The sequence below is a fragment of the Mizuhopecten yessoensis genome, unplaced genomic scaffold (assembly GCF_002113885.1).
Source record: "Mizuhopecten yessoensis strain PY_sf001 unplaced genomic scaffold, ASM211388v2 scaffold2971, whole genome shotgun sequence".
In the NCBI taxonomy this organism is placed as follows: domain Eukaryota; kingdom Metazoa; phylum Mollusca; class Bivalvia; order Pectinida; family Pectinidae; genus Mizuhopecten; species Mizuhopecten yessoensis.
The window spans coordinates 108,920-121,850 of record NW_018404811.1 but is presented as its reverse complement, the minus strand read 5'-3'; the positions used below and the strand labels follow the sequence as shown (position 1 = coordinate 121,850).

At 39.3% G+C, this 12,931-nt stretch overlaps 2 protein-coding genes across 2 annotated transcripts; both read left to right on the top strand.

Moving 5' to 3' along the window:
- The first annotated feature begins 8,919 nt into the window (after positions 1–8,919).
- LOC110446732 lies at positions 8,920–10,326 on the top strand. The gene is made up of 2 exons (XM_021492018.1): positions 8,920–8,967; positions 9,637–10,326. Exons 1-2 carry the CDS (start codon positions 8,920–8,922, stop codon positions 10,324–10,326), a joined length of 738 nt encoding a protein of 245 aa, XP_021347693.1.
- A 35-nt stretch (positions 10,327–10,361) lies between these two features.
- Positions 10,362–11,634, top strand: LOC110446729. Its single transcript, XM_021492014.1, has 2 exons — positions 10,362–10,451; positions 10,666–11,634. The coding sequence occupies exons 1-2, from the start codon at positions 10,362–10,364 to the stop codon at positions 11,632–11,634; spliced, it is 1,059 nt and encodes a 352-aa protein (XP_021347689.1).
- The last annotated feature ends 1,297 nt before the right edge of the window (positions 11,635–12,931 follow it).

Sequence of the window (12,931 nt, the reverse complement as noted above, 5' to 3'; positions counted from 1 at the left end):
CGATTTACATTCTTATATAGACGTACAGCATATCCTACTTTGTACCGATTTACATTATTGTATAGACGTACAGCATATCCTACTCTGTACCGATTTAGATTAGTGTATAGACGTACAGCATATCCTACTCTGTACCGATTTACATTAGTGTATAGACTACAGCATATCTTACTCTGTACCGATTTACATTACTGTATAGACTACAGCATATCCTTCCCTGTACCGATTTACATTAGTGTCTAGACGTACAGCATATCCTTCTTTGTACCGATTTACATTATTGTATAGACGGACAGCATATCCTACTCTGTACCTATTTACATTAGTGTATAGATGTACAGCATATCCTACTCTTTATCGATTTACATTAGGGTATAGACGTACAGCATATCCTGCTCTGTACCGATTTACATTAGTGTCTAGACGTACAGCATATCCTTCTCCGTACCGATTTACATTAGTGTACAGACGTACAGCATACCCTACTCTGTACCGATTTACATCAGTGTATAGACGTACAACATATCCTACTCTGTACCTATTTACATTAGTGTATAGATGTAAAGCATATCCTACTCTGTATCGATTTACATTAGTTTATAGACGTACAGCATATCCTGCTCTGTACCGATTTACATTAGCGAATAGACGTACAACATATCCTACTCTGTACTGATTTAAATCGATACAGAGTAGGATATGCTGTAGTCTATATAGTAATGTAAATCGGTACAGAGTAAGATATATGCTGTACGTCTATACACTGATGTAAATCGGTACAGAGTAATATATGCTATAGTCTATACACCAATGTAAATCGGGACAGAGTAGGATATGCTGTACGTCTATGCAATAATGTAAATCGGTACAAAGTAGGATATGCTGTACTATACACTAATGTAAATCGGAACAGAGTAAGATATGCTGTAGTCTAGACACCAATGTAAATCGGTACAGAGAAGGATATGCTGTACGTCTATAAAATAATGTAAATCGGTACAGAGTAATCGGTACAGAGTAGGATATTCTGTAGTCTATACAGTAATGTAAATCAGTACAGAGTAGGATATGCTGTTCGTACAGAGTAGGATATGCTGTCCGTCTATACACTAATGTAAATTGGTACAGAGTAGGATATGTTGTAGTCTATACACTAGTGTAAATCGGTACAGAGTAGGATATACAGAGTAGGATATGCTGTAGTCTATATAGTAATGTAAATCGGTACAGAGGAGGATATGCTGTACGTCTATACCCTAATGTAAATCGATAAAGAGTAGGATATGCTGTACATCTATACACTAATGTAGATCGATACAGAGTAGGATATGCTTTACATCTATACACTAATGTAAATCGGCACAGAGTAGGATATGCTCTACGTCTATCCACTAATGTAAATTGGTACAGAGTAGGATATGCTGAACTACTATACCCTAATGTAAATCGGTACAGAATAGGATATGCTGTACGTGTATACACTAATGTTAATCGGTACAAAGTAGGATATGCTGTACTATACACTAATGTAAATCGGCTCAGAGTAGGCTATGCTGTACGTCTTTCCACTAATGTAAATCGGTACAGGGTAGGATATGTTGTAGTCTATACACTAATGTAAATCTGTACGGAGTAGGATATGTAGTACGTCTATACACTAATGTACCGAATTACATTACTTTAAAGACCTACAGAGGAGGATATGCTGTACGTCTATATACTAATGTAAATCGGTACAGAGAAGTATATGCTGTACGTCTATACAATAATGTAAATCGGTACAAAGTAGGATATGCTGTACGTCTATTCGGTACAGAGTAGGATATGTTGTAGTCTATACACTAGTGTAAATCGGTACAGAGTAGGACATGCTGTACGTCTATACACTAGGGTAAATCGGTACAGGGTAGGATATGCTGTAGTCTATACACCAATGTAAATCGGTACAGAGTAATCGGTACAGAGTAGGATATACAGAGTAGGATATGCTGTAGTCTATACAGTAATGTAAATCAGTACAGAGTAGGATAAGTTGTACGTCTATACACTAATGTACCGATTTACATTACTGTAAAGACGTACAGCATATCCTACTCGGTACCGATTTACATTAGTGTATCGACTACAGCATATCCTACTCTTTATCGATTTACATTAGGGTATAGACGTACAGCATATCCTTCTCTGTACCGATTTACATTGGTTTATAGCCTACAGCATATCTTACTCTGTTCCGATTTACATTAGTGTATAGATGTAAAGCATATCCTACTCTGTATCGATCTACATTAGTGTATAGATGTACAGCATATCCTACTCTGTGCCGATTTACATTAGTGTATAGTACAGCATATCCTACTTTGTACCGATTTACATTATTGCATAGACGTACAGCATATCCTACTTTGTAGCGATTTACATTATTGTATAGACGTACAACATATCCTACTCTGTACCTATTTACTTTAGTGTATAGACGTACAACATATCCTACTCTGTACCTATTTACTTTAGAGTATAGACGTACAACATATCCTCCTCTGTACCGATTTACATCAGTGTATAGACGTACAGCATATCCGACTCTGTACCGATTTACATTATTGTATAGACGTACAGAATATCCTACTCTGTACCGATTTATATTAGTGTATAGACGTACATCATATCCTACTCTGTACCGATCTACATTAGTGTATAGATGTACAGCATATCCTACTCTTTACTGATTTACATTAGTGTATAGACTACTCTGAACCGACTTACATTAGTGTATACACGTACAGCATATCCTACTCTGCACCGATTTACATTGGTGTATAGACTACAGCATATCTTACTCTGTTCCGATTTACATTATTGTATAGACGGACAGCATATCCTACTCTGTACAGATTTACATTAGTGTATACACGTACAGCATATCCTACTCTGCACCGATTTACATTACTGTATAGACTACAGAGTAGGATATGCTGTACGTCCATACACTAATGTAAATCGGTACCGAGTAGGATATGCTGTACGTCTATTCGGTACAGAGTAGGATATGTAGTACGTCTATACAATAATGTAAATCAGTACAGAGGAGGATATGTTGTACGTCTATACTCTAAAGTAAATAGGTACAGAGTAGGATATGCAGTACCTATTTACTTTAGTGTATAGACGTACAACATATCCTCCTCTGTACCGATTTACATTAGTTTATAGACGTACAGCATATCCTGCTCTGTACCGATTTACATTAGCGAATAGACGTACAACATATCCTACTCTGTACCAATTTACATTAGTGTATAGACGCACCGCATATCCTACTCTGTACCGATCTACATTAGTGTATATACGTACAGCATATCCTACTCTGCACCGATTTACATTACTGTATAGACTACAGCATATCCTACTCTTTACTGATTTACATTAGTGTATAGACGAACAGCATATCCTACTCTGTACAGATTTACATTAGTGTATAGTTGTACAGCATATCCTACTCTGTTCCGATTTACATTAGTGTATAGACTACTCTGTACCGATTTACATCAGTGTATAGACGTACAACATATCCTACTCTGTACCGAATAGACGTACAGCATATCCTACGCTGTACCGATTTACATTAGTGTACAGACGTACAGCATACCCTACTCTGTACCGATTTACACTGGTGTATAGACTACAGCATATCCTACTCTTTACTGATTTACATTAGTGTATAGACGGACAGCATATCCTACTCTGTACAGATTTACATTAGTGTATAGTTGTACAGCATATCCTACTCTGTTCCGATTTACATTATTGTATAGACGTACTACATATCCTACTCCGTACCGATTTACATTATTGAGCATATCCTACTCTGTACCGAGTTACATTAGTGTATAGACGTACAGCACTACTCTGTACCGATTTACATCAGTGTATAGACTACAGCATATCTTACTCTGTACCCCCTGTACCGATTTACATTAGTGGAAAGACGTACAGCATAGCCTACTCTGAGCCGATTTACATTAGTGTATAGTACAGCATATCCTACTTTGTACCGATTTACATTATTGTATAGACGGACAGCATATCCTACTCTGTACTGATTTACATTAGTGTATAGACTACTCTGAACCGACTTACATTAGTGTATACACGTACAGCATATCCTATTCTGTACCGATTTACATTAGGGTATAGTAGTTCAGCATATCCTACTCTGTACCTATTTACTTTAGTGTATAGACGTACAACATTTCCTACTCTGTACCGATTTACACTGGTGTATAGACTACAGCATATCCTTCCCTGTACCGATTTACATTAGTGTACAGACGTACAGCATACCCTACTCTGTACCGATTTACATCAGTGTATAGACTACAGCATATCCTTCCCTGTACCGATTTACATTAGTGTATAGACGTACTGCATATCCTACTCTGTACCTATTTACTTTAGTGTATAGACGTACAACATATCCTACTCTGTACTGATTTACATTATTGTATAGACGTACAGCATATCCTACTCTGTACCTATATACATAAGTGTATAGACGTACAGCATATCCTACTCTGTACCTATATACATAAGTGTATAGACGTACAGCATATCCTACTCTGTCACGATTTTCATTAGTGTATAGACGTACAGCATATCCTACTCAGTATCGATTTACATTAGTTTATAGACGTACAGCATATCCTACTCTGTACCTATTTACATTAGTGTATAGATGTACAGCATATCCTACTCTGTACCGATTTACATTAGTGTATATACGTACAGCATATCCTACTCTGTACCGATTTACATTATTGTATAGACGTACAGCATATCTTACTCTGTACCGATTAACATTAGTGTATAGACGTACAGCATATCCTACTCTGTACCGATTTACTTTAGTGTATAGACGTACAGCATATCCTACTCTGTACCTATTTACATAAGTGTATAGACGTACAGCATATCCTACTCTGTACCGATTTATATTAGTGTATAGACGTACATCATATCCTACTCTGTACCGATTTACATTAGTGTATAGACGTACAGTATATCTTACTCTGTACCGATTTACATTAGTGTATAGACGTACAGCATATCCTACTCTGTACCGATTTACATTAGTGTATAGATGACAGCATATCCTACTCTGTACCGATTTACATAAATGTATAGACGTACAACATATCCTACTCTGTACCGATTTACATTAGTGTATAGACGTACAGCATATCCTACTCTGTACCGATTTACATTAGTGTATAGACGTACAGCATATCCTACTCTGTACCGATTTACATTAGTGTATAGACGTACAGCATATCCTACTCTGTACCGATTTACATTAGTGTATAGACGTACAGCATATCCTACTCTGTACCGATTTACATTAGTGTATAGACGTACAGCATATCCTACTCTGTACCGATTTACATTAGTGTATAGACGTACAGCATATCCTACTCTGTACCGATTTACATTAGTGTATAGACGTACAGCATATCCTACTCTGTACCGATTTACATTAGTGTATAGACGTACAGCATATCCTACTCTGTACCGATTTACATTAGTGTATAGACGTACAGCATATCCTACTCTGTACCGATTTACATTAGTGTATAGACGTACAGCATATCCTACTCTGTACCGATTTACATTAGTGTATAGACGTACAGCATATCCTACTCTGTACCGATTTACATTAGTGTATAGACGTACAGCATATCCTACTCTGTACCGATTTACATTAGTGTATAGACGTACAGCATATCCTACTCTGTACCGATTTACATTAGTGTATAGACGTACAGCATATCCTACTCTGTACCGATTTACATTAGTGTATAGACGTACAGCATATCCTACTCTGTACCGATTTACATTAGTGTATAGACGTACAGCATATCCTACTCTGTACCGATTTACATTAGTGTATAGACGTACAGCATATCCTACTCTGTACCGATTTACATTAGTGTATAGACGTACAGCATATCCTACTCTGTACCGATTTACATTAGTGTATAGACGTACAGCATATCCTACTCTGTACCGATTTACATTAGTGTATAGACGTACAACATATCCTACTCTGTACCGATTTACATTAGTGTATAGACGTACAGCATATCCTACTCTGTACCGATTTACATTAGTGTATAGACGTACAGCATATCCTACTCTGTACCGATTTACATTAGTGTATAGACGTACAGCATATCCTACTCTGTACCGATTTACATTAGTGTATAGACGTACAGCATATCCTACTCTGTACCGATTTACATTAGTGTATAGACGTACAGCATATCCTACTCTGTACCGATTTACATTAGTGTATAGACGTACAGCATATCCTACTCTGTACCGATTTACATTAGTGTATAGACGTACAGCATATCCTACTCTGTACCGATTTACATTAGTGTATAGACGTACAGCATATCCTACTCTGTACCGATTTACATTAGTGTATAGACGTACAGCATATCCTACTCTGTACCGATTTACATTAGTGTATAGACGTACAGCATATCCTACTCTGTACCGATTTACATTAGTGTATAGACGTACAGCATATCCTACTCTGTACCGATTTACATTAGTGTATAGACGTACAGCATATCCTACTCTGTACCGATTTACATTAGTGTATAGACGTACAGCATATCCTACTCTGTACCGATTTACATTAGTGTATAGACGTACAGCATATCCTACTCTGTACCGATTTACATTAGTGTATAGACGTACAGCATATCCTACTCTGTACCGATTTACATTAGTGTATAGACGTACAGCATATCCTACTCTGTACCGATTTACATTAGTGTATAGACGTACAGCATATCCTACTCTGTACCGATTTACATTAGTGTATAGACGTACAGCATATCCTACTCTGTACCGATTTACATTAGTGTATAGACGTACAGCATATCCTACTCTGTACCGATTTACATTAGTGTATAGACGTACAGCATATCCTACTCTGTACCGATTTACATTAGTGTATAGACTTACAGCATATCCTACTCTGTACCGATTTACATTAGTGTATAGACGTACAGCATATCCTACTCTGTACCGATTTACATTAGTGTATAGACGTACAGCATATCCTACTCTGTACCGATTTACATTAGTGTATAGACGTACAGCATATCCTACTCTGTACCGATTTACATTAGTGTATAGACGTACAGCATATCCTACTCTGTACCGATTTACATTAGTGTATAGACGTACAGCATATCCTACTCTGTACCGATTTACATTACTGTATAGACGTACAACATATCCTACTCTGTACCGATTTACATTAGTGTATAGACGTACAGCATATTCTCTTCTGTACCTATTCACATTAGTGTAGATATTCAGCCATTGAACCAGTGAAACACACTCGACGCAACGCCCATTTACTGGTCATCTTGAGTCCCGCCCATATTGTCATAGTGTTAAGTTTAATATCAAATTAGCACACGTTAAAGTAATACTTGGTTATGTTGGTGACTCAAGAAATATATTTACTAGAAAATCTGCGATAAGATGTTGAACTACTCCATTGTTATGTCAAAGCTCCTTCCTAATAATGTTTTCTTTATAAACTATCAGTTCTCGCTAAAAAGAATTTTAAGTAATTAATGGTGGGATTCTTATTGAACTAACGAATCAGAGAATCTTATAATGACACAGAACATGAACTTGGCCTAATCTATTGATATGCTTTGAATAGACCATCATATAATACAACAGGTATAGTAGAGCAGCTAGGTCAGGTTGTAAGCACCACATAGCAGTGAAGCCCGGCATTCAAAAGATAAACTCATTAGAAATAGGAGTAAACAATGACCTACTCGGAAACAAAGATAAAGGTAGAACTTATAGGGGGGAGAGTAAAAATGACAGAAATATACTGTAATTTGAATGGCCACTGTTTGTAGCATTAATACAAAACTGATTCGTCTCTTACAGATACAGGGGATAAATCCAATACACTCGTCAGTGAACGATTGGAGATGGAAAACGGCACTGATCCTCTTTAAGACATAAACAAACGCAGAGTTGTTTGGACTAAATCCCTCGAAGTTTTTATAAAAACCATAAAAGGAAAGTCAAGCCATCAAGGTGAGAAACGACCAACGTACAGAAATTATGGAAACTGCCAAGGGAGTTGTTTGTCTATGTCGAATCAATAAAACATAATAATAACAACGGGTGTGTTAATGTATTTAGTAAATATAAAATGTTCGAGATTTAAGCAAATATAAAGTGTTCGGGTTTTAAGTAAATATAAAGTGTTCGGGTTTTAAGTAAATATAAAGTGTTCGGGTTTTAAGTAAATATCAAGAGTCGCAACGACACACCGTTCAATATATAGTGTTTGGAATTTTAGTAAATATTTAAGGTTCGAGTTTTTATCAAATCCATGGTGTAGTATTTCCTTTAATATAAATAAATAAATATCAAGGGTCGGGATGTTAAATATAAAGAGTTTGAATTTTAGTAAATATTTAAAGATTTTATATTTTTAAATACGTTGTGTATTATTTCCGTTAATATAAATAAATATTAAGGGTCGGGATGTTAAATATGAAGTGTTTGAATTTTAGTAAATATTTAAAGGTAAGAGTTTTAAGTAAAAACATTGTGTATAATTTCCGTGAATATTAACATGTTGAGTGTAAACAGTAAGATATGATTGTTATAGTGATAGTAGTTATATAACAGAAAACTACGTACCAGTTCCTCTGTACTGATGGTGAGATCTCTTGTTTTATCCAGTTGGAATACACTCATTACACCTCTGCAGTAGTCGCCAATAGATGATATCGCGACCAGTGGAACCCTTCAAATAGGAGGGGATTTAACTGTACTCGCTGGGACAACGGATATATAAACAACATGGCAGCGCCAAAACCTTCAGATACGAACTTCCATGTAATGAGTTTGGTAAGAAAAAGGGGGAGCTAGTACACCTATGATAGCAAGCAGACATGTTAAATTGGCCAGATATTGAAAAAGAGGACGAAGCTAAATCGTTACAGTTGTGACGGACTGTCAGCGGCGTACAGAGTATCGTTCGTTACCTTTTATGTAAATGAAATGTCAGAAGGCTTGTTTTGGACGAACAATTTGATTGGAATGTCATTACTAAATGCATTTGATGTGACCTCTATTTTTGTAAGTTATTATTGTTGGCTCAATACAGTGAAGGGGAGGGGGGGGGGGCATAGTGTTTACACATGGCAGATTGTTTTGCCCCCGTATCCTCGCATTCTCTCGCGAGACTTGTGCTGTGCATTAGTAACCCGTGGATGGTCGCGATAACAAGTATCGGAAACCTATCAAACGTCATGGCCATGCAGATGTATGAGAGAAGATGACCCAGAACAGCGATGAACCTCCCAGGTCCCAGACCTTGTCATAGAGAAGATATAAGTACGAGTATCGTTAACCCTGAGGTACACAGCACATTATGTCTGCATAGCTCCCCGACAACCACTTGGCTGTCTACACACGTAGACATTTTTGAGATGTTTGCCATTTTCAGAAGGTCGGCCGATGTAACATATCAGGAAGTAAATATGAACATATGAATCGTCTACAAGTATACCCAAGCCAGCTCTGCTCGTCTACAAGTATACCCCAGCCAGCTCTGCTCGGCTACAAGTATACCCCAGCCAGCTCTGCTCGGCTACAAGTATATCCCAGCCAGCTCTGCTCGTCTACAGGTATACCCAGCCACCTCTGCACTTCTACAAGTATACCCAGCCCGCTCTGCTCGTCTACAAGTATCCCCAAGCCAGCTCTGCTCGTCTACAAGAATACCCAGCCACCTCTGCTCGGCTACAAGTATACCCCAGCCACCTCTGCCCGTCTAAAAGTATCCCCAGCCACCTCTGCTCGGCTACAAGGATAACCCAGCCAGCTCTGCTCGTCTACAAGTATAACCCAGCCAGCTCGGCTCGTCTACAAGTATACCCAGCCACCTCTGCTCGTCTAAAAGTATACCCCAGCCACCTCTGCTCGGCTACAAGTATAACCCAGCCAGCTCTGCTCGTCTACAAGTATACCCAGCCACCTCTGCTCGTCTACAAGTATACCCAGCCAGCTCTGCTCGTCTACAAGTATATCCCAGCCAGCTCTGCTCGTCTACAAGTATACCAAGCCAGCTCTGCTCGTCTACAAGTATACCCCAGCCAGCTCTGCTCGTCTACAAGTATACCCCACCCAGCTGTGCTCGTCTACAAGTATACCCAGCCACCTCTGCTCGTCTACAAGTATACCAAGCCAGCTCTGCTCGTCTAAAAGTATACCTCAGCCACCTCTGCTAGTCTACAAGTATGCCCCAGCCACCTCTGCTCGTCTACAAGTATACCCCAGCCAGCTCTGCTCGTCTACAAGTATACCCAGCCACCTCTGCTCGTCTCCAAGTATACCCCAGCCACCTCTGTTCGGCTACAAGTATATCCAGCCAGCTCTGCTCGTCTACAAGTATATCCAGCCACCTCTGCTGGTCTAAAAGTATACCCCAGCCACCTCTGCTCGTCTAAAAGAATACTCCAGCCACCTCTGCTCGTCTAAAAGTATACCCCAGCCACCTCTGTTCGGCTACAAGTATACCCAGCCAGCTCTGCTCGTCTACAGGTATACCAAGCCAGCTCTGCTCGCCTACAAGTATCCCCCAGCCACCTCGGTTCGGCTACAAGTATATCCAGCCAGCTCTGCTCGTCTACAAGTATACCCCAGCCACCTCTGCTCGTCTACAAGTATACCAAGCCACCTCTGCTCGTCTACAAGTATACCAATTGCAAGTCAGCTCTGCTCGTCTACAAGTATACCCCAGCCAGCTCTGCTCGTCTACAAGTATACCCCGGCCAGCTCTGCTCGTCTACAAGTATACCCCAGCCAGCTCTGCTCGTCTACAAGTATACCCCAGCCAGCTCTGCTCGTCTAAAAGTATACCCAGCCACCTCTGCTCGTCTACAAGTATACCCCAGCCACCTCTGCTCGTCTACAAGTATACCCCAGCCACCTCTGCTTGTCTACAAGTATACCCCAGCCAGCTCTGCTTGTCTACAAGTATACCCAGCCACCTCTGCTCGTCTACAAGTATACCCCAGCCACCTCTGCTCGTCTACAAGTATACCCCAGCCACCTCTGCTTGTCTACAAGTATACCCCAGCCAGCTCTGCTTGTCTACAAGTATACCCAGCCACCTCTGCTCGTCTACAAGTATACCCCAGCCACCTCTGCTCGTCTACAAGTATACCCCAGCCACCTCTGCTTGTCTACAAGTATACCCCAGCCAGCTCTGCTTGTCTACAAGTATACCCAGCCACCTCTGCTCGTCTACAAGTATACCCCAGCCACCTCTGCTCGTCTACAAGTATACCCCAGCCACCTCTGCTTGTCTACAAGTATACCCCAGCCAGCTCTGCTTGTCTACAAGTATACCCAGCCACCTCTGCTCGTCTACAAGTATACCCCAGCCACCTCTGCTCGTCTACAAGTATACCCCAGCCACCTCTGCTTGTCTACAAGTATACCCCAGCCAGCTCTGCTTGTCTACAAGTATACCCCAGCCACCTCTGCTTGTATGCCATGTTTAATTAGCACAATCTGAATAAATGGCTTTTTGTTTCTTAAAGAAAATTTCCCTACATATTTCTTCTGATCCTTATTTATAGTTTACTGTTCAACTATAATATTAAGCATTTATTTCGGAGGACAACTATTGTTTGATCGAGTCATGTACACAGTAAATGCACCTTGAGGTAACTTTTAATCTTAAATTCCTACTACTGTGTATAAAGGACAGCCTTCGAAATGACTTTGTCGTTTCACGTATGTATTAGTGCAGTAATACTTAATATGAAAGAAATAGAACCGATCAATGTAATAGGAGAACGACCTGTTACCTAGTTGCTAGAAAATTGTCATAATTTCGAAATGTCAAAATCCAACATGTCGACTGCGGCCTTCTTGTTTTAATGATCACTCTCAAAATAAACATGCGCAACCAGGGACCAGCGAAAATCTTGATATGTATTTTGAGATAGATATGTCTAGTTCTTTTCGAGAAATAGCAAAAACATACCTAAACTGACAAAATCCAAGATGGCCGCCAGTCAGCCAGTCTGTTGATAAAGGGAAACCTACATATCAATCCCGTACTTCCTGAGAAGTATTGATGACAAACTCCCACTGTTAATATCAAGATGGCCGCCCGACAGCCCTCTTTATCATCCGATCAATCGCAAAAGTTAAAATGCACAATTAAAGACAAAGGGGAACTTATATATTACATTTGAATCAAAGATTCCTACAGTACTTTCTGACAAATAGCGAAAACAAACGTTCACTGTCCAAATCCAAGATGGTAGCTTGTTGACCATTGTATCCGATCAATCTAAAACAAAACATGCGCAACAAGAGACAAAAGAGAACCTACATATGGAATTTGAGAACAATCCCTCTACACTTCCGAGAAATAACGATATCAAGAAGGACGGACGACGGACCACAGACCACGAACGAAAGTCGACTTGAATAGCAAACCATCAGATGATGATGGGCCAAAAACCCAGTGAAGAAGAGATATTTATTATTGCAAAGCTTAGAAACTAATGTTTCTATACTCTCACGCGTCTACTGTACACAAACTAATGTGTCCATACTATCAAGTGTCTACTGTAAACAAACCAATGTATCCATACTATCACGCGTCTACTGTACACAAACTAATGTATCCATATTATCACGTGTCTACTGTACACAAACTAATGTGTCCATACTATCACGTGTCTACTGTACACAAACTAATGTATCCATACTATCACGTGTCTACTGTACACAAACTAATGTATCCATACTATCACGTGTCTACTGTACACAAACTAATGTATCCATA

Excerpts from the sequence above, each read along its gene's own strand:
- LOC110446732 (XM_021492018.1), top strand. The coding sequence starts at position 8,920 with ATGGCAGCGCCAAAACCTTCAGATACGAACTTCCATGTAATGAGTTTG. Across the intron at positions 8,968-9,636 it reads ACTTCCATGTAATGAGTTTG|CCAGCTCTGCTCGTCTACAA; the intron begins GTAAGAAAAAGG and ends AGTATACCCAAG.
- LOC110446729 (XM_021492014.1), top strand. The coding sequence starts at position 10,362 with ATGCCCCAGCCACCTCTGCTCGTCTACAAGTATACCCCAGCCAGCTCT. Across the intron at positions 10,452-10,665 it reads CCACCTCTGCTCGTCTCCAA|GTATACCAAGCCAGCTCTGC; the intron begins GTATACCCCAGC and ends GCTCGTCTACAG.